Here is a 20,559-nt window from a genome sequence, read left to right as displayed (position 1 = left end):
ACACAGTACACTTATCAGCGCTTTGTAGTCACTAGGGGACACTTTATCTGCACCTGCAGCGAGCAGGCATGCTTGAATGTAACCGTGGGCAGACAATTCATATGTGGTCAGTGCAATGGCACCCATGTCAGCTCTGCCACATGGACATACCTGTTTGACACTTACCAGCTTAGGGGCATTTGAGGGATCAGGGGCAACATGGGTGGACAGACAGGTGGACGGACAGGACAATATATGTTACTGAACAGTGAAGGGATTTGTTTTTCTATTTAAGGGGACTTATGTGACAGGCACTCCAGACTTCCCAAACTTATTCACGGTAGGGGCAATTGCGCCCTTTATTGCACCATGCTCCAGCGGGGAACATGTGCGGAGAAGGATAGTGACCTACTCCATCAGCCAGGAGTTCTGTGCTGATTGCTAGATCCTCAACAAATTGGGGTCATCATTGGGATATGGATTCTTGGGATCTCTAACTTTGGGGGAGGGGGGACAGCAGGGGTCGTCAGCGCTAGAATCCGAAATTACCTTGTATGTGGCCTGACTATCTTAGGCAATAATACCTCAAAAACTCTGGAAGCAATTAATACAGAGTTGGCTGAACTCAGACTCTACACACAGCAGACACGTTACGTGGTGGATTATCAATTAGCACAGCAAGGGGGAGTTTGTACAATTATTGGTGACAATTGTATCACCCATGTTAGTGATGACTTTTATAACATTACAGAAGCCATCAAGAATATCCGAGACCGCTCGATAATTTTCAACAGGGATCCACAACTACAGATGGCTGTCTAAATTGGTTGATAGATAAATCTTGGGGAGCCTCTTTGACCCACGGTATAGTTGTTGTCATCGTACTCATGCTGGTATTCTGTGTGGGCCTCCGGTATGTAAAACTCTGCTGTAAGGCGCTACTGACGAGAACTGAACCAACAGCGAGTGTCACCACAGAAGAGCCCCCCAGTGAAATTGGCACTACCTGATACCCCTCAGGAGAGGGAGTTCCTAGAGATGACCTACCTCTTCATGTAAATTGACCACAAAGTGGGGAATGAAGTGGGGCAGGGTAACACCAGGCACACGAACACACAAGATGGCCGCTGAACCATAAGTGAGCCATTCGACACACAATATGGCCACCGGACTACAACATGGAGAGAGACAGCAGAGCAAACACAGATACTGCCTGGGGCCACCAGAATGCCAGCACATTGCACTTACAACATAGTTTATTAGTTTAAGGCGTGTGAGGGAGAGAATACACATGAGTAACATACACTGCCCACTGAAGTGTCTGCGTCCAGCCAACACCTTTGATAGAAATGCTAACAGTTTGATACAGAATCAATACAAACTGCTCATAGCCAGGGCTGCAGTAGTCGTCCTTCTCAGGAAGACTGATTAGCACCCATTACTACAGCAATGGACTTCCACGCAGACGTTGAAACTGACAATGTCTGTACTGAAACTAACAACGACCATGCTGAAATTAACAAAGGCTGCACTGGAATTGACAATGACCACACCAAAACTATCAATGATTCTGCAATGTTTACAACAAACAAACTGTGTTACAGAGACAATAACCTCATCACTGATCTAATATATCACAAAATGTATAAAAGTATCTTGACATGTGCTCTGGGTGGACAGAAGATTTGCAGCTGACCACTGTGCTGTTGGTGTCTTTCTCTCCCTGGAGCGCTGGTATTTCCTTGTACAATAAGCTCTGTCGTTGAACCCCAGCTCAGACTCCGAGGCTGGTGATTTTCCCCATAACAGTAAGATGCTATTGAAAGAGCATCAGGGCTTTACTGAAGTACATTTTGTACATGTTACGTACCACTCCACTCTGTGGAGGTAGGAGAGGACCTGAATATTTAAGATTTTATCTTCGATAAGCATTGGCAGAGCTGCATCTATCCAAACAAGTCGAGTGAATTCCAACACATTCCTGACCTGTGTCTTGTAGATAGTGGACAGGCTTTGGGGAGTCAGGAAGTGTAGAATTGTTTGCAAAATTTCCTACCTTTGATGTGCTCTGGTGTCCCAGTTTTTAATAAGGCTGATCGAGCTCAATTGCTACAACTTCCACAACCACTACATTGATCACTGAGTTTCGAGAAATGTTGTTCACAAAGTATGTTTTGTCATGGACTGTCAGTAGAGACAATGGACTGCAGTTTGTTTCCAACAGCTCATATATTCCTTTCCCACTCAGAATGTCTGTGTCAAATGATCTGCCTCTCTCTGATCTGAACAGGAGTGTGGGTACTTTTGGATTCTGAAGTGGTATAAAGTTGCAATATACCTGTAATAGATTTGTAATCCTTGCTTTTGCCTGTTTTTTTGTTGAAGTTGTGTGTGTTGCAATAGCTATTTTCTGTTACTAATGAATATTTTGTGATTTTTTTGTTCAAACAAGTCATGACATATCTCTGGAGTAGATGAGACTTGAAACCAGTCCACTACTGTGTCAACGGCATCAAACCAGCTGTGAATTACTTTTGTCCTGAATAGCAGTCAGAAGGAAAATTTGACATCTCAGGATGCTGAGTCAGATGTTGTACATTTTGGATTGGCTTGTGGCACCATTGAGATATGTTTATCTTCCCAGGCAAGTTGTAACAATGTTGATAATCTGCCTCATCAAAGTGATCATTCAGAAGCAGAACCTCAAATTCACAAATCACCTTTGACCTTCCTGTTTGGCATCCATTTTTGTACTTAGAGTAAATAAACAAATTGAACTGTAATAAGGCAAAATTGTTGATTGTATTTGATTGTTCAGTTTAAAATACTGTCTATGTACTTGTATGAGGAAGAAGGCATCATGTTTAATTGTGCATGTCTATTGGTTGCTCACTATGTGTGATTAATTAAGCCTGAGTGTGGTCACATAGAGAGAGAGAGAAAGATTGGAATGAAGCTAGCCACTGCAAACACGACAGTAAACATTTTGAATTCCTGGAAATTAAAACTCCTTCTGCATTTATTCAGCCTGGAGTATCATCTTTGCATATATGTGAGGTGTAAATATAACCATAGTTAATGTGCTTGGATACTCCTAATCACCCATTGGAGCTGCAAGCCATCATCATCATGCACCTACCCTCAGCCACCTCCGACCTGACCTCAATCATCCAATATCCTCTCTTCATTAGCCTAGTCCTGTGTCATTACCCTTGAGTCATCATCGTTACCATTGATTAAACTGACTCTCAACCAAGAGGCTGCTTCTCCTCACAATCAAGTTTCATCTGGCATCCTGGACCTTTCAACTATCATGTTCAAAACACCTTCTATCACACTTGATCTCCCCTTGGGTGTCTTAGCCTCACTACTGACCTAACACATTTACTTTATTCACCTCTCTTTTATGCTCAAGTGATGTTTGGACAAACGTTCCTCATCTATTGTCAGCTCTATTCCTCTGCTCCCCAAAACTCTTCTTAGGTCTGTCACAACCTAACCTCCTTGTCTCAGACACCCATTCTCCAAACCTCGTAGACAGTTGTCATCCTCTGTTCCACAAACAGTCATGCCCTAACTTCCTTGAACAGCCACCACCCTCCCTTCAATGGACTGCAATGCCTAAACTTCTCTGAACATGAGCTCCTCCCCTGCCCATCAGCATCCATACTCTAAACCCCTGAGACTGCCATTACCTAAGTTCAATGCAACAGTTCAGTCTCCTCTTACCTGGTCCAAAAATATTGTATGTTCAATACAATTAGCTCATACACACTCCAAACCCACCAAGGTGACCCCTACCTGCAGCAAGCCATTTTTCACCAGTTGTAAATTTATCATTTGCAACAACTTATTGCAAAGATATAAGTTAATCTGGTAATCATGCATTTTAATGAGTATTGATGACATTTCAGTGCATTAAAAAAAGGATCCCACTAACTGTGTTAGGAACAATCCACCTTTAATCTGCTGCAAACTGAACATCCAACTTTTAGCCCACCGTAGCGAATATGAGATACTGCTCGAAACACAATTGAGCACATCCCTCCACCTCATTTACTGCTCCTTGAAATTTTACGAGATCCTGCCCCATTTATCAGTTTCCTGACGGAATATAACATTTAAAAACTTATCATAAGCTAGGCTTAAGGCTCTTCCATGTTCTTCCTGCCAGCAAACTAAACAGTTACCACTTAATGATGCAAGCTTTAAACAAGAATCCTGAAGCAATAGCATAGATAAATATGCCAATTTTTTCATCATGGTTATAACGATAATTTTTAAAAACCACTAACAGTTATCATTGTTGAAGAAAACAATTATTATTCATGCTGTTTTTTCAAAGTTACAGCAATAACTACTGCAGATAGTCTGCAAACCTGCTGCTTTCAATAATGAATTTAGAAATAGGTAATAAAGAGATGGCATTGTCATTGGACACCAGCCAGAATTCATATTCTTTTGGAAATAGGAGTTGTTAAATTTCTACATGCATAAAATCCTTTAAATTGAATCAGACTGGAGCACCAATTCTCTATTGATGCAGTTTTTACCATTTAAAATAACAACACTGGACTATTTTTGGGGCACAGAGATGTATTGATTATAACCAATTTTAATAGTCCATGCCATATGGTTGAAAATCTTGAGATTTGATATTGGGCTATGCTGATTTCGTTAGTTCAAAAACACTTTTTTTTTGTAATGCTTTCTATTTTTAGACCAGTGTATTTCCAATTAATCCCACTATAGTATGAATCAATGAAGAAGAATCATGTCATTTTGTGGAGGATGTGAAACATTACATGACCGTAGTTATGTTAGAGATGTGATAGAGGTTTACTCAATTGCAAAGTATCTTCAAGGCCATCTGTAGGGCTGTGCCTAACAATGTAAGAATAATTTGTCTCTCACTAATGTTTCAACTGATACCATTAAAACCTAGAATATTCAGTTCCACATTGCATTAGACAGATTTGATTAATTGGAAAGAGCTTGGCTGCAGACTAGTGCGGAGTATTCATCCTTTGGGTGTTAAGAGTTGAGTTACCCACTGCAGGATTCCTAGCCTCTGACCAGCTCTAGTAGCCACAGTGTTTATATGGCTAGTCCAGTTCAGTTTCTGTTAAATGGTAAACCCCAGGATCTTGATAGTGCGGGATTCAGTGGTGGTAATGCTATTCAATGTCATGGGGAAATAGGTTCTATCTTGCTGGAGATGATCATTGCCTGGCATTCATATGGCATGAATGTTACTTGCCATTTGTTAGCCCAAATCTGCTGCATTTGGACATGAACTGTTTCAGTATGAAACAAATGGTGCTGAACATTTTTTAGATTAGATTACTTACAGTGTGGAAACAGGCCCTTCGGCCCAACAAGTCCACACCGCCCCGCCGAAGCGCAACCCACCCATACCCCTACATCTATCCCTTACCTAACACTACGGGCAATTTAGCATGGCCAATTCACCTGACCTGCACATCTTTGGACTGTGGGAGGAAACCGGAGCACCCGGAGGAAACCCACGCAGACACGGGGAGAATGTGCAAACTCCACACAGTCAGTCGCCTGAGGCGGGAATTGAACCCGGGTCTCCGGCGCTGTGAGGCAGCAGTGCTAACCACTGTGCCACCGTGCTGCCCACTAACATTGTGCAGTTGTCAGTGAGCATTTCCTTGTCATCAGAGGATGAGCCTGGGCTTTAGGTTGAACTATACCACACACTATCATTTCATCTAATGACTAAAAGTTGTCCTCAGCTGAAGAATTCTGCACCAATCTCCTTGCCGGTCCATTTATGAAGTGATTCTCATTCTTCTACATTCATTAGGGTTGAGAAGTGAAGCCCTGATGGCACTTACAATGTTCTTTAGTCTGTCAAGTTGCCTTGCCTGAACTGATGACATTCAGTGTTACAGCTGCCCTACAATATATGTTTGATCTTACGTTCAGCTGAAAATCACTCACTGGAATATTAAAAGTGGAGTAAATTGGGTCTGCAAGTTCCTGAACTGGATTATCCTCTTGTACTAACACAATCTTAGCAAATCTGAGCACCACATAGGCTGAGGAAGGCAAACAGAGGAAGGGTTTAGTTTGCCACAGATATGTGCAGTTGCAAGATTCAAGGTGTGGTGGAAAAGATATACAGTATTTAGTGAAAGGTAATAACAGCTTCACATTCATTAACAGATTGTACTTAGTGCAGTTAGGTGAAGCACTGAGAAGGAAAAAGGATCAGTTGCTGTCTCAGCATGGCATAGGGACAGAGTTTTGGGATTGAAGAGAAAGTAAATTACAACCAGGAAATAAACCCTTTATAAAAGAATCTGCATTCCTCACGCCTTACAGTGTATTCAGAAATGCATCAAATATTCTGTGAAATGCTGTCACAAAGAATATTGCTCACCTAACTTTAATATAGAAATGCCACTTTTCTAATGCAGACTGTTAATGACAATGATGTCAGATTATTATTTCAGATTATTCCTTTTTACTCAATGGTCCATAGATGATGAGGAAGTTGTCTCTTTTGAAAAGTGCAAAACCTAGTTATGCATTTGTGAAATTAAATAAATATGAGAAGATCTATGGAAGTATAAATTGCAAACGATTCACTTGAAGAAGGGCTTCAATGGGAATATCATTTATTTCTTGTTTCATGCTTTCTGACATTGTGTTCTTTTATTGTTATTTCCCTAATCAGTTATTTCAAATTATAGTCACTATCTTACATACTGCCTTCATTTCATTTTCCAATCATGCATTTAATTTTAGGAATTATAGGATCACATTAGCTCTAAATCAACAAAACATACTGCTACTGTAGAACATAAGATTTCAAACATGCAAAAATCACAATTTCTCATTCAATATTCATTGATACCTTCAAATGGCCACATCAGACTTTGACTTCGATGCTCATGTTTCATAGCTTGCATTAAATGAAAAGTATAATATTATAACTGATCATATCACATAAAACAGGAAGAATTCTGCCAAAGGTAATTGAAACACAAGTTGAAGTTTTATTTTATTCACTCATGGGATAGCTGGCTGAGCCAGCATTTATTGCCTGCCTTTAGTTGTCCATGAGAAGATGGTGGCAGACTGCTTTCTTGAATCACAGCCATCCATGTGCTACAGATACACCCACAATGTTGTTAGGGAGGGAATTCCAGGATTTTTACACAGCGATGCCGAAGGAATGGAGATATATTTCAAAGCCAGGATCATGAGTAGCTTGGAGGAGAACTTGGGGTGTTCCCATGTTTCTGTTGCCTTTTCCTTCTGCATGGAAGTATCCTTGGGTTTGGAAGGTGCTGTCTAAGGAGACCTTGTATATCTTGTAGATAGTATATATGGCTTCCTCTGAGCATTAGTGTTGAAAGTATTGGGCATTTGTAGATGAGGTATAAATCAAGTGGGCTGCTTTGTCCTAGATGGTGTCAAGCCTCCTGAGTGTTGTTGGAGCTGTAGCCATTCAGGCAAGTGGGAAGTATTTCATTACACTCCTGACTTGTGCCTTGTAGATTGACAGGTTATGGGGAGTTAATGGGATGTCAATTTAGGGCTGAGAAGAGGAGGAATTTCTTTTCTTAGTGGGATGACAGTCATGGAGTCAAAGGGCCTGTTTCCATGCTGTGTGACTCTTTGACTCTTTGACTCAACCCACAGAGAAGAAATTCCTTCTCTTCTCAGTCTTAAATTGGCACCCTTTTGTTGTGAGACTATTAGAGTCATAGAGTTGTATAGCATGGAAATAGGCTCTTTGGTCCAATTTGCCCAACCTGACCAGATATCCTAAATTAATCTGGTCCAATTAGCCAGCTGTTGGCCCACATCCCGCCAAACCCTTTTTATTCATATAGATATCCACTTGCCTTTTAAGTGTTTTAATTGTACCAGCTTCCATTACCTCCTCTGGCAGCTAATTCCATATGTGCAACACCCTCTGCATGGAGCCAGCAGATCCTTGTGGCACACTACTGATCACAGGCCTCCAAGTCCCAAAACCAACCCCCCCGTCTCCTCCCTTCAAGCCAATTTTATATTTAAATGGCTAGGTCTCCCTGTATTCCATATGATCTAATCTTGCTAATCAGCCCACCCTGCAGAATCTTGAATGCCTTGCTGAACTCCGTATAGACAATGGGTCGAGAGTGTGGTGCTGGAAAAGCACAGCAGGTCAGACAGCATCCGAAGAGCAGGAGAATTGACATTTTGGGCAAAAGCCCTTCATAGATAACGTCTACTGCTCTGCCATCAATCTTCTTTGATTTGAGTTTTTTTTGAAGATGTCACAAAGTTAGTGAGACACAATTTTCCATGTACAAAGCCATGTTGACTATCTCTAATTAGTCCTTGCCTTACCAAATACATGTAAACCCTGTCCCTCAGAATCCCCTCCACCAACTTACCTGTCACTGAGGTCAGGCTCACTGGTCTACTGTTCCCTGGCTTTTCCATACCACCTGTTTTTAAAATAATGGCATCACATTAGCCATCCTCCAGTCTTCTAGCACCTTACCTGAGGCTATGTTCTCTGGTTCCAGAATGAACCATAAGGGAAATCATCATCATCTCAGCATTTACCCTGGCAGGCCCCTTAGGAATCCTCTATGCTTCAAAGAGATCACCTCACATTCTTCTAAACTCCAGTGGGTGGCACGGTGGCACAGTGGTTAGCACTGCTGCCTCACAGCACCAGAGACCCGGGTTCAAGTCCCGCCTCAGGCGACTGACTGTGTGGAGTTTGCACGTTCTCCCCGTGTCTGCGTGGGTTTCCTCCGGGTGCTCCGGTTTCCTCCCACACTCCAAAGATGTGCAGGTCAGGTGAATTGGCCATGCTAAAATTGCCCGTAGTGTTAGGTAAGGGGTAGATGTAGATGTAGGGGTATGGGTGGGTTACGCTTCGGCGGGGCGGTGTGGACTTGTTGGGCCGAAGGGCCTGTTTCCACACTGTAAGTAATCTAATCTAATCTACAGTCCAACCTGTTTAGCCTTTGCTCATAAAGACAATCTCTCCATACCAGGAATGATCCTGATGAACCTGCCTCCAATGAAATGATTCTGGATTAGTGGTGCTGGAAGAGCACAGCAGTTCAGGCAGCATCCAATGAAATGATATCTTTCCTTCAATAAGGGGACCAAAACTGCTCACAGATGTAGCCTCACCAGCACCTCGCACAGTTGCACTAAGACTTCCCTACTCTTATACTTCAAACCCTTTGAAATAAGGGCCGACATTCCATTAGCCTTCCCGGTTACTTGCTACATCTGTGTGCTAGTGTATTGTGCCTCATGCACAAACACTCCAAAGTTCCTTTGTGTTGAGCTTTCTGCAACATTTCCCTATTTTAGAAAAAAAATGTTCTTTTCTTATCCTTTCCAAGATGAACATTTTCACATTTTTCCCCATTATATTTCACACTTCATCCAAAAGTTTGCCATCTCATTGGAGATGGTAATTGATTGGTATTTGTCTGGTATGAATGTTACTTGCCTCTTTTCACCCCAAGCCTGGATATCATCCAGATCTTCTTGCATTTGGTCATGAACTGCTTCATTATGTGAGTCATAGTGAACAGTGCTGAATATTGTGCAAACATTGGTGAATATCCCCACTTCTGACCTTATGACAGAGGGAAGGTCATTGATGAAGCAGTTGAAGATGGTTGGGCCCAGGACACTACCCTGAGGAGCTCCTGCAAAACTGCCTTGGAGCTCAGATGACAGATCTCCAACAAGCACAAACATCTTCCTTTATGCCAGGTATGATTCCAACAATCAGTGAGACTTTGTCCCCTGACTCCCATTGACTCCAGACTTCTTAAGGTTCTTTGATGCCAGTCTTGGTCAATGCAGCCTTGATGTCAAGGACTGCTACTCTCACCCACCCTCTGGAATTCAGGTCTTTTGTCCATGTTTGAACCAAGGCTGTAATGAGGGTAGGAGCTGAGTTGCCCTGGTGGAACCCAAACTAGACGCCACTGAGCAGGTTATTGCTGAATGGGTGCTGCTTAACAGCACTTTTGATGACACCTTCCATCGCTTTTATTAATTAAGAGGTGACTGATGGACGGCATTTAGCCAGGTTGGATTTGTCCTTTTTTTTGGGTACAGGACATACCTAGGCAATTTTCCACATTGCTGGGTAGATGTCAGTGTTGTAGCTGTACTGGAACAGGTTGGCTAGGGGTGTGGCAAGTTCTTGAGCAATTATTAAGTCTTTGCTACTATTAACAAAATGTTGTCAGTGCCTATAGGCTTTGTAGCATCCAGTGTCTCCAACCATTTCTTGACATCACGAGGAGTGAATCGAATTGGTTGAAGACAATCATAAGTGATCCTGGGAATCTCTGGACTAGACCTCAGTGAATGGATCTTCCTGTTGGCACTTCTGGCTGAAGGTTGCTGCAAATGCTTCAGTCTTATTTTCAGCACTGATGTGTCTGGCTTCCCCATTACTGAGGATGGGCATATTTGTAGAGTCTCCTCCTCTAGTGAATTGCTTAATTGTTCACTGCCATTCATGACTGGATGTGGCCCAAATGCAGAGCTTAAACAAGTAGTAAGAACAAAGAACAGGAGTAGGCCATTCAGTCGCTTGACTCTGCTCCATCATTCAATAGGATCATGGCTGATTCAACACTCTTCACATCTATGCTCCTGCCCTTTCCCCACAACACTTGATTCCCTATTAATCAAGAATCTATTTGCACTTAGAAATGATATGTTGGTTGTAGAACTTGCTTGGCTCTTTCTATCACTCAGTGTTTTGACAGACAAGTAGTCCTCTTTGGTAGCTTCACCATGTTGCCACCTCATTTTGTGGTATGCCTGGTGTTACTGTTGGCTTGCTTCCTTGCACTCGCTGTTGAACCAGTGTTGATCCCTCGGCTTGAGGGTATTGGTAAAGTGGGGATACGCCAGGCAATCAGGTTGTACTTTGGGCTGGATGATGGTTCTGCTGCTTTTGATGTCCAACAGCATCTCATGGATACCCAGTCTTGAGTTACAAGATCTGTTCGAAGTCGCTCTCATTTAGCACAATGATAGTGCCATACAATACAGTGGAGGATATTTGCAATGTGAAGATGGGATTTCATCACCACAAGGTTTGTGTAGTGGTCCCTGTTACCGGTACTGTCATGGACAGATCTAATTGTGGCAGGCACATTGGTAAGGATTAGGTCAAGTGTGTTTTTCCCCTCACCACCTGCTGCAGACTCTGTCTTGCAGCTATGTCCTTTAGGACCTGACCAGCTCAGATCACTAATACTGTAGCCAAGCCACTCCAGTAATGGATATTGAAATCCCGCACCCAGAATATATTCTAGGACCTTGCCACACTCACTGCTTCCTCCAAGTTGTTTATCATCACCAGAGGGAGGATGGTATGTGATAATCAGCATGAAGTTTCATTGCTCATGTTTGACCTTGTGCCATGAGACTTCATGATGTCTGCAGTCAATGTTGAACACTCCCGGGTCAATTGCCTCCTCCTTCTTTAGTTATTCAAATCCCAACAATACATTTCTGTACAATACAGATTATATCAAACAAATTTCTAATGACACAATCTGTGTGGCAACCCTTACTGACCTTAAGATATGAGAATGAAGAGCAGAGAAGGACCATGTTAAAATGATTGCCAGGAGGACACTTTAATGACGTAATAAATTAAACATTAAAATGCTCAGTAGTAGTGAATATTAAACTTACCACATTAACATTAAAAGCGTAGAGAAGATCAAAAGGAAGCGCAGCTACTAAGTCGATGATAAACCACGTTGTTACATAGTGAATACAAATAGAGCGAGCTTCAAAAATAACTTGTCCAGACTTGCTGACATATGTAGTTCGAAAATTCAGAATAATATCTGTTTGACATAAAGGAGTAAAAACAGTTTGTTATTGTGGATCATTTTGTTTAGGCTGGTGTGAAAATTTAATATAAATAAATTAGACTTTCTGACTAAATTTGTAAATGAAATAATTTATGTAGATTGATCACACGTATAATTGAAAAAAAGAACTATCGATTTGAAGTGACTGTCATCACTATTAAATGTATTAACCACTCGTATTCCATTTCCTGCGTATTGAATGGTCTGAAAAAAAATCAGCTTTATCTATGTCTTTAAACACTGCACAACTTGGCAACCCCGACTGTGTTGTTCAAGTTATATAACTTGAATTTACAGGAGTATCATAAATTAGCTGTCATGAGCAAGGCAATGTGATTTAATAAATTGCACGTTTCAATATTTGGCCTACTAAGTTCAGTAGCAGCTTTTTTGTAGATAAACAACGATAAATTACTTATATAATAATGTGTAGATTGTTGTTTGAAAGATCTTCCAATTAATTTGTGTGGTCTTTTGCTGACGAGTGCACTAAACGCAAAGCAGTTGGTGTTTAAAGACTTCAGAATTTTAAGCCAATACTTTTCTCTCATGACTGCTTGATGCACTAAGGTTACATTATTTTAAATAAAGAAACCAAAGAGCTGCAGATGCTGGAAATCAGAACCAAAACAAAAATTTCTGGAAAAAACTCAGCAGGTCTGGCAGCATCTGTGGGGAGAAAGCAGAGTCAACATTTCAGGTCCAGTAACCTTCCTGCATTATTAATTATTTTAAATAATATGCCTCATATATTTTTCCAACAATAATCAAGTTCTTTCATTTATTAATGGAATGCCTTCCCTAGAACATTATGTGGTGGATTGTTCTGTATGACTGGCATTTATTCATAGAGCCCTTACAATATGGAAACAGGCCACTCAGCCCATTGAGTTCACACTGGCCCGCCAAAGAGAATTCCACTTAGACCCATCCCATCTTTGCAACTCCACATTTCCCTTGGATAATTCACCCAGACACTATGGATAATTTAGCATGGCCAATCCACCTAGCCAGCACATCTTTGGTCTGCATGGATTTCTTCCCACAGAGATGGGGACAATGTCTGTGTGGAGTTTGCACAGTTGCCAGAGAGTGGAATCGAACCAGGGTCCCTGGCACAGTTAGGCATTGCTAACGACTGAGCCACCATGACACCCATGAAATATTTTTAAAGCATCAGTTTGATATTATCTTGAACGGCTGTTCACCCCACAGAAACAAAATGTACTTTATATCCAAGCCGACACTATAGCATGTGACCGCTTCTTATGTCAAGGTGGATATTAGACTATCAGAGCAGAACTAAGTCAATTGGCCCATTTAATCTCTACTGTCTAATGAGGTGATGACTGATCTGATAATCCTCAAATCCACTTGCCTGCTTTTTCCTTCGGTTCCCTGACTGATTTTGCTTGAATCAAATAATCTTTTTATGAAAGCTTTTTACATCCAACCAGCCAGCTTTTATATTGAGTTCAGCAATTTTAGATGTGAGTGACAATAAAATGATTTTTGCATCCAACTGATTCTGTTTCCTTTCCCAGATCACCGTGATAACTTGTAAAATATTCCCTCAGGAACCCCCCCCCCCCCTCCACTGTATCACCGAGGCTGGATTCATGCCACCTGTTTACAAAGGGGCTTTTTTGTGGGGGAGGTGCAAAATAATGCAAGTGATGCCACTCACCTCCAAGTTTGCCCCATAATAAACTAGGTGAATGAGAGTCAAACTCAACTGCCAGTCACATATAAACAAATAAGGGTCATTTAGTCTCATTAACAAGTCTTTTGACTTGAACAAAACACCACTCATGACAAAGTATAATTGGAGTAGGCTGTCAAGTGGCAGCAAGCAGACAGATCTTTAGGACTACATGAGAAAAGGAAGGAGGAGCAAATTATATGGGGATGTTCAATGTGCATTGATGACACCCCTCAAGAAGACACCTCCATCCTTCTGTGCTGTTTGCCTAAGAGGAACCCTCCTCCCTGAATTCTAAGGCCACTCCTCAGCTTTGGTGCTTATAAACCACCTTTTCTGGGAAGTCCTGATCCACTTAGACCTCCTTCCAGCACTCCCAGTTGAATGCATCAAGCTATAGTGCAGCCCAGCGTGATAGAGCAGCCCACCAACTGTTGGAATCTCCCTAGACTGGGATCTCCTCCCAATTAAGACAGCAGATCAGAAAATTTCACCTCCTGGCTTTTACGTAGGTTGATAATATCTCCTTAGGTGTAGTTTGTAGATGCTAAACACTTCGGCCACAGTGCATTGTTGTTGAAGAGAGTGAAAGCATAATATTGTGAATGTGGTTCTAAGTGCACTGACTTGTCCAGGATGGTGTCCAGCTTCTTAAACATTGTTAGAATTGCAGCCATTCAGGCAAGTGAATATTCCACCACATTCCTGACATGCCTTGGATAGACTTTTGGGATTCACAAATTAAGTTACACCACAGAATTTTGAGTGTCTGATGTTCTCTTGTAGTGGCAATACATATATGGCTGTTCTTAAAGACACTGATAGATGGTGATTACAGTGAATGTCAAAGTGAGATAGCCAAATTACTGGGATGGTCATTGCCAGGCACTGGTGTAGCTTGTCAACTCAGCCTGGATATTGTCCCGATCTTACTGCATTTGAACATGGACTGCTTCAGTATCAGAGGAGTGTGAATGATGCTGAACATTGTATAATCATCAATAAACATGCCACTTCTGACCTTTTGATGAGGGAAGGTCCTTGTTGAAGCAACTGAAGATTACTGGGTCTCAGACACTACCCTAAGGAATGCCCCAGAGATGCCATAGACTTGAGATGACTGCCCTCTAATTGCCAGAACCATCATCTATTGTGCCAGATATGACTCCAACCAGTACACCTTCTGATTCCCATTGACTCCCGTTTTGCTAGGTCTTCTTGCTGCCACACTTGGTCAAATAATGCCTATTGTCAAAGGCAGTCAATCTCACCTCAACTCTGGAATTCAGTTCTTTTGTCCAAATTTGAAACAAGGCTGTAATGAGGGACAAGAGCTGAACCCAATCTGGATGTCAGTGAGTGGATTATTGTTACTCAAGTGCTGTGTGTTAGCACTACTAAGGGCACCTACCATCACTTTACTTGTGATTGAGAGCGGACTCAGTCAATGAGTAGAGAGTAGGCAGTAATTGGCCATGTTAGATTTGTCCTGCTTTTTGTGTAAAGGATGGACCTTGGAATTTTCTACATTGTTGGGTAGATGCCAATGTTGTAGCTGCACTGGAACAGTTTGGGTAAGATGAGGCAAGTTCTGGAGCACAAGTCTTCAATATTATTGCCAGAGTGTTGTCAGGGCCTATATCCTTTGGAGTATCTCGTGCCTCTACTCATGTCTTGATATCATGTGGAGTGAACTTAATTGGTTGAAGACTGATATTTGTGACACTTCAAACATCCAGAGGAAATCAAGATGGATCAACCACTCAGCACTCTGGGCTGAAAATTGTTGCAAATACTTCAGCCTTGTCTTCTGCACTGATTTGTTTCTCTCTCATTGTTGAGGCTGAGGAGATTTGTGGAGTCTGCACAACTGTCGATTGTCCACCATTGTTCATGACTGGTTGCGGCAGAGTGGATACTTGATCCATTGCTTGTGGTTTCATTTAGCTCTGTCTATAACTCGGTCCTTTCACTATTGGCATGTGGGTAGTCTTGTGATGTCGCTTCGCCAGGTAACCATTTCATTTTCAGGTGTGCCTGCTGCTGCTCTAGGCATGTCCTCCTGCACTCTTCAATCAGCCAGGGTTGATTTCCTGGTTTGATAGCAATGATAAAGTGGGGTGAAATGTTTGGCTAGGAGGTTACAGATTGTGGTGAAGTATAATTCTGCTGCTGCTGACCCACAGCACTTTAAGTTGCTTAATCTGTTCATGCTCTTCTGTGGTCCTGATATTTCCATTCTCTTCACTCTCCTTCTTAGAGGTATCTCAGCAGTTCCAATTTTGGCTTCTTCAGCATTCTGGAGATGAATTGACCAGCATGCCTTCAGATGCCAAAACTCTAAGCCCTAGCGTTCCTTTCTTAAATCTCTGAGTTTGGAGTCTACTAGAAGACAGAAGGTTGGTGATGTTGGGGCAGGAAGAGCACAGGAAAAAGTTTGATGCATGGGGGCTAATGGAGATGAAATAACTAAAGATTTTATAAAGCAGCAACCAAAGAGAATGACAATGGATACAGATTTTCTTTTAAAAAAAGCTTGCGTTCAAACTATGGAAAATTTAACAGGACCATGAAGAGAAAGGAGCAAGGTGAAGAATTACAACTTCAAGCAATCTGAAGCTCAAGGTCATGCTTGTGGACTAGGCGGAGGTGTTTCACGAAGTGGTCGCCCAGTCTATTTTTGGTCTCCCCTATATACAAAGAGATCACATCATGAAATCGAATGCGTAATTAAATTTAAAGAAATACAAGTATAAAGTTGTTTCACTTGGAAGGTTGGACAATGAGAAGGGACGAGATGTAAGGCCAGGTGTTACATCTCATACCTTTGTACAGAAATATAGTGTAGGGAAAGGAATTGAAATTGGGGTTGACTTAAGACTGGACGAGAATGTTACAGTCCCTATGAAATGCTGCAAGGGGATAGCAGGGGAAGTTGTGTTTGGTGACTGCATCAAGCTGGACTTGGTGAAAAATGGCAGAGGATGAATACGGAGGAATTGGTGGAAGTGAGCGGAGTTTAAGGAAGAGTTGTTCAAAGTGAGAACAAGCTCAACCTGACATAGGAGAGTGGGTAATGAACGGAAACTAGTGGGACCCTGTTCAAGGAGGAATTGGAGCTCTGAGGCTGTCTTGGTGGCTGTGTTGAGGGATTGTGCAGCTATATATAAACAGTGAAGAGGATGTGATTAGGGAAAGTGTTGAAGTCATGTAGAACAGCAGAAAAACCTGGATGTAAGTTGGAAGGAAATCTACCGAGGAGGAAAAGAAATAGTTGAGATAGGAATGAATCAGTTCAGTCAGGCAGAAATAGTCAATGGATTGACCCATTGTTTTACTTCTGGATCTTGAGAAAGTTTTAAATATGGGATTTTTGGGTGCCAATGAATTTGGAGGCAGTGGGGAGAAGATAGGAAAAGAACAGGTATTTATAAAAGAGACAAGTTCATGGAGTGTGAATGAGTGAGAATGGGGAATTAAAAACAGATAACAAGGAAATGGCACGTAAAATTAACAAATATATTGCTTTGGTCTTCATTACAAAAGGATACAAAGAATGTTCCATTAATAGCTATAAATCAGGAGAGAGGAACTTGGTTGAAATACAATCACTCGGAAAGTGGTATAGCGCAAAGGATGGAGATGCACACTGACAAGTCCCCAGATCCTGGCAGATTTTGTCCTCGGAAAAAGTGAGGACTGCAGATGCTGGAGATCAAAGTTGAGAGTGTGGTACTGGAAAAGCACAACAGGCCAGGCAGCATCAAAGGAGCAGGAGAATCAACGCTTCGGGCATAAGCCCTTCATCAGGAATAAGGCTTGTGGCCAGGACGGCTGAGAGATAAATGGGAGGGGCGGGGGGGGGGGGGGTGGAGAGAAGGATGTGGGGATGGAAGGAAGGTAGCTTTCCCCCAGTCCCACCATCTCTCAGCACCCCCGGGCCCAGAAGCCTCATTCTTGATGAAGGGCTTATGTCCGAAGCGTCAATTGTCCTGCTGCTCGGCCTGCTGTGCTTTTGCAGCAGCGCACTCGACTTCATCCAAGGGTCTGAAAATAAGTAGCAGTGCATGTTGTGATGAGGACATAAGACAGATACAGACAGGTTGAGTGAGTAGGCAAATATCTGGTAGATGGAATATAATGTGGAAAAATACAAAGTTGCTAACTTTGACAGGAAGAGCAACAAAGCTGAATATGACTTAAACAGAGAATTACTGCAACAATTTGAGGTGCAGGGCATCCTAGGAGTTCTCAGAATGAGTCAAGAGAAAGTTAGCATGCAGGTAGAAGCATATAGTCAAGAAGGTCATTGAGACACCACTATTTAATAGAAGATGAATCGAACATAAAAGTAATGATGCCATGTTTCAAACAAACAGGTAGTAGGGAGACCATGGCAAAATTTTCTGACCCTTTAAGCAACCTGGGCAAGCAAGAAAAATGTGGTAAGAATGAAAAAAAAATTGTTTTCCTCATCGATAAAAGTGTTCCTGACTTTCCTCTTGAGTTTTAAATGGTATGTTCTGAATCTTGCCAATGAATGGCATCTATCTCCTTTCCAAATTTTGTAGCTCATTATTAACCTTACTGATATTGATGCTATTTTCTTCAGAGTGCAGTTATTCATATCCTTCCCCTATGAAGACAGTCAATTAGCTTTGGCAGAGGGTTCTCCACCCAATGCTGTCAACTGCACTAACGTTGCTTGGAGAATTCCTTATCATTGACATGCAAGTTCATCAACAGTAAAGGCTTCCATTTGATGAATATTCAGCTTATAGATGACCATCGACGCTGGATTTGAGGCTGCATCAGATATCCTGGGTGTTGTCATGATGCACACAAACTAAAGAACTCACAGGTTCTTGACTTCTGCCAGGGTCCTCAGGTCATACATGGATGGATGCTGGCTGACAGGGACTACTATTAGATTACTTACAGTGTGGAAACAGGCCCTCCGGCCCAACAAGTCCACACCGCCCCGCCGAAGCGTAACCCACCCATACCCCTACATCTACATCTACATCTACCCCTTACCTAACACTACGGGCAATTTAGCGTGGCCAATTCACCTGACCTGCACATCTTTGGACTGTGGGAGGAAACCAGAGCACCCGGAGGAAACCCACACAGACACGGGGAGAACGTGCAAACTCCACACAGTCGGTCGCCTGAGGCGGGAATTGAACCCGGGTCTCCGGCGCTGCGAGGCAGCAGTGCTAACCACTGTGCCACCGTGCCGCCCAACATACTATCTCCAAACATACTTGATAATACCTTTATGGAATCCTAAGACAGGCTCCGAATGAAGACTGCTGTCCTTCCTTCAACCAGAATTATTGTAGAACAGACCAAAGGTCTCCTTAAGATGAGGTTTTGATGTCTCAACCATTCTGGCACAGCCTTTTGGTGTAGTCTAGAAATGGGGTCCTGCATCATTGCGCTTTCACAAATGGAGAAAACAAAGGGAGAATGTCCTGAACGTAGAAGAAATCAGGACATTGACCAGGAGGGATTTCTACGAAAGCAATACATTGGTCATGTGAGAAGCCATAGTGAACCCAACTGGTTCCCTCTTCCAGGATGAATAAACTGTGTGTGGGCTTTGTTTCATTGTGTAATTTTCTGTTGTTTGGCTAGAGCAGTTGGCTGGACAGCTGGTTTCCGATGCAATACCAACAGCATGTGTTTAATTCCTGTACTGGCCGAGGTTACTGCGCAGTTCACAACTTCTCAAACTTGCCCCTCAGGTTAAATTCATTACCAGTTGTCTCTCTAAGGATGGCGAGTCCAAGAGCTTGCTTCTGCTCCAAATTCAAATACAGTCATATGTTCATACACTCCTCAAAGGATTCTAGTCATATTGGCTTGATGTTTGATAGTGAGATTATGGAACAGAGAGACCTGCAAGCATCTTTTCTCTCATAGCTCAGTTTCAAATTTTGTTTTGTAGTATTTTCACAGAAGCCCAGTACTGAATTAAAAAGGTGTTGTTACAAATCAAAATTGTTACTTGTAATGGAGGAAAACTGGATTAGAACTAATCACTGCTCACTTTTACACCTTCCTCCAGACACATTGTTTTCTACTTGGTTCAAACATTTTTTCACCCAGTGCCAACATGCACCATTATTCCTTTTCACATGGCATCACCAGGGCCTTTAACTCTATCAAAGGCAACACTCATTGTGCTGTTGGGGAACAATTCAACGATTTTGCATTAGCAACACAGTGAAAGGATGGCATGTGAATGGAGGGGACCTCACAGGCTGTGGTATCCCCAAATATATATTTTTTCCCTGGATGGTGGATGGTGGAAATCAAGGATTTGGAAGATGAGATCAAAGGAGCCTTTGTGAATTACACATTACACACTGTAGATAGTATACAATACTACCCTTGTGTGTTGGTTGTGAAGGCAATAAATAATGAAAGTGGTGGATGGGGGGGACAATTAAGTGGGCTGCTTTTTCTAGATGGTGTTGAGTTTCTTGGCTGTTGTTGGAGCTGCACTCATTGGAAATAATTAGTGAACATTCTATCCAGTTATATTTAACTTCAATCTAATGAAACCTTCAATTGCTGTACGAGTGCAAGAGATGGATTTGAACAAATGGTTCTAGTGACTAAATTCACAAAAAGCCAGTAGTTATTTTCTTGCATTAATAAGTACAAGTGGCCACAGAACAATGCAAGTGTCATGCTTGAGGCAGCATGAGATGATTCACTATTTAAATACACTATATTAAAATATGATTTCTTTTCATTGAAAAGATCAGTACTGAAGCTGGGTGCAGTTTGAAGTTCAAATAAATAGTTTCTTGGAAGACATAATACAACCAGAAATCAATGGGGCCTAGGTACACTTTGATCATTCAACAAGATTCCTAGCATCTGTTATTTTTGATTAAATCCTCTATGATGATTTTTGTAGTGGTTGTGTGACAAATATTAAAATATTCA

At 42.0% G+C, this 20,559-nt stretch overlaps 1 protein-coding gene across 1 annotated transcript in view; it reads right to left on the bottom strand.

The window, feature by feature from the left end:
- Window positions 1-20,559, bottom strand: part of kcnh8 (potassium voltage-gated channel, subfamily H (eag-related), member 8) — a 431,818-nt gene that overhangs the window by 181,546 nt on the left and 229,713 nt on the right. Inside the window, exon 6 of the mRNA XM_072575729.1 lies at window positions 11,710-11,867. Coding sequence (XP_072431830.1) covers window positions 11,710-11,867 — 158 coding nt within the window. The remainder of the gene's footprint in view (window positions 1-11,709; window positions 11,868-20,559) is intronic.

Source organism: Chiloscyllium punctatum, chromosome 8, assembly GCF_047496795.1.
Source record: "Chiloscyllium punctatum isolate Juve2018m chromosome 8, sChiPun1.3, whole genome shotgun sequence".
Taxonomy (NCBI): domain Eukaryota; kingdom Metazoa; phylum Chordata; class Chondrichthyes; order Orectolobiformes; family Hemiscylliidae; genus Chiloscyllium; species Chiloscyllium punctatum.
This window is presented reverse-complemented; position numbering and strand designations above follow the sequence as displayed.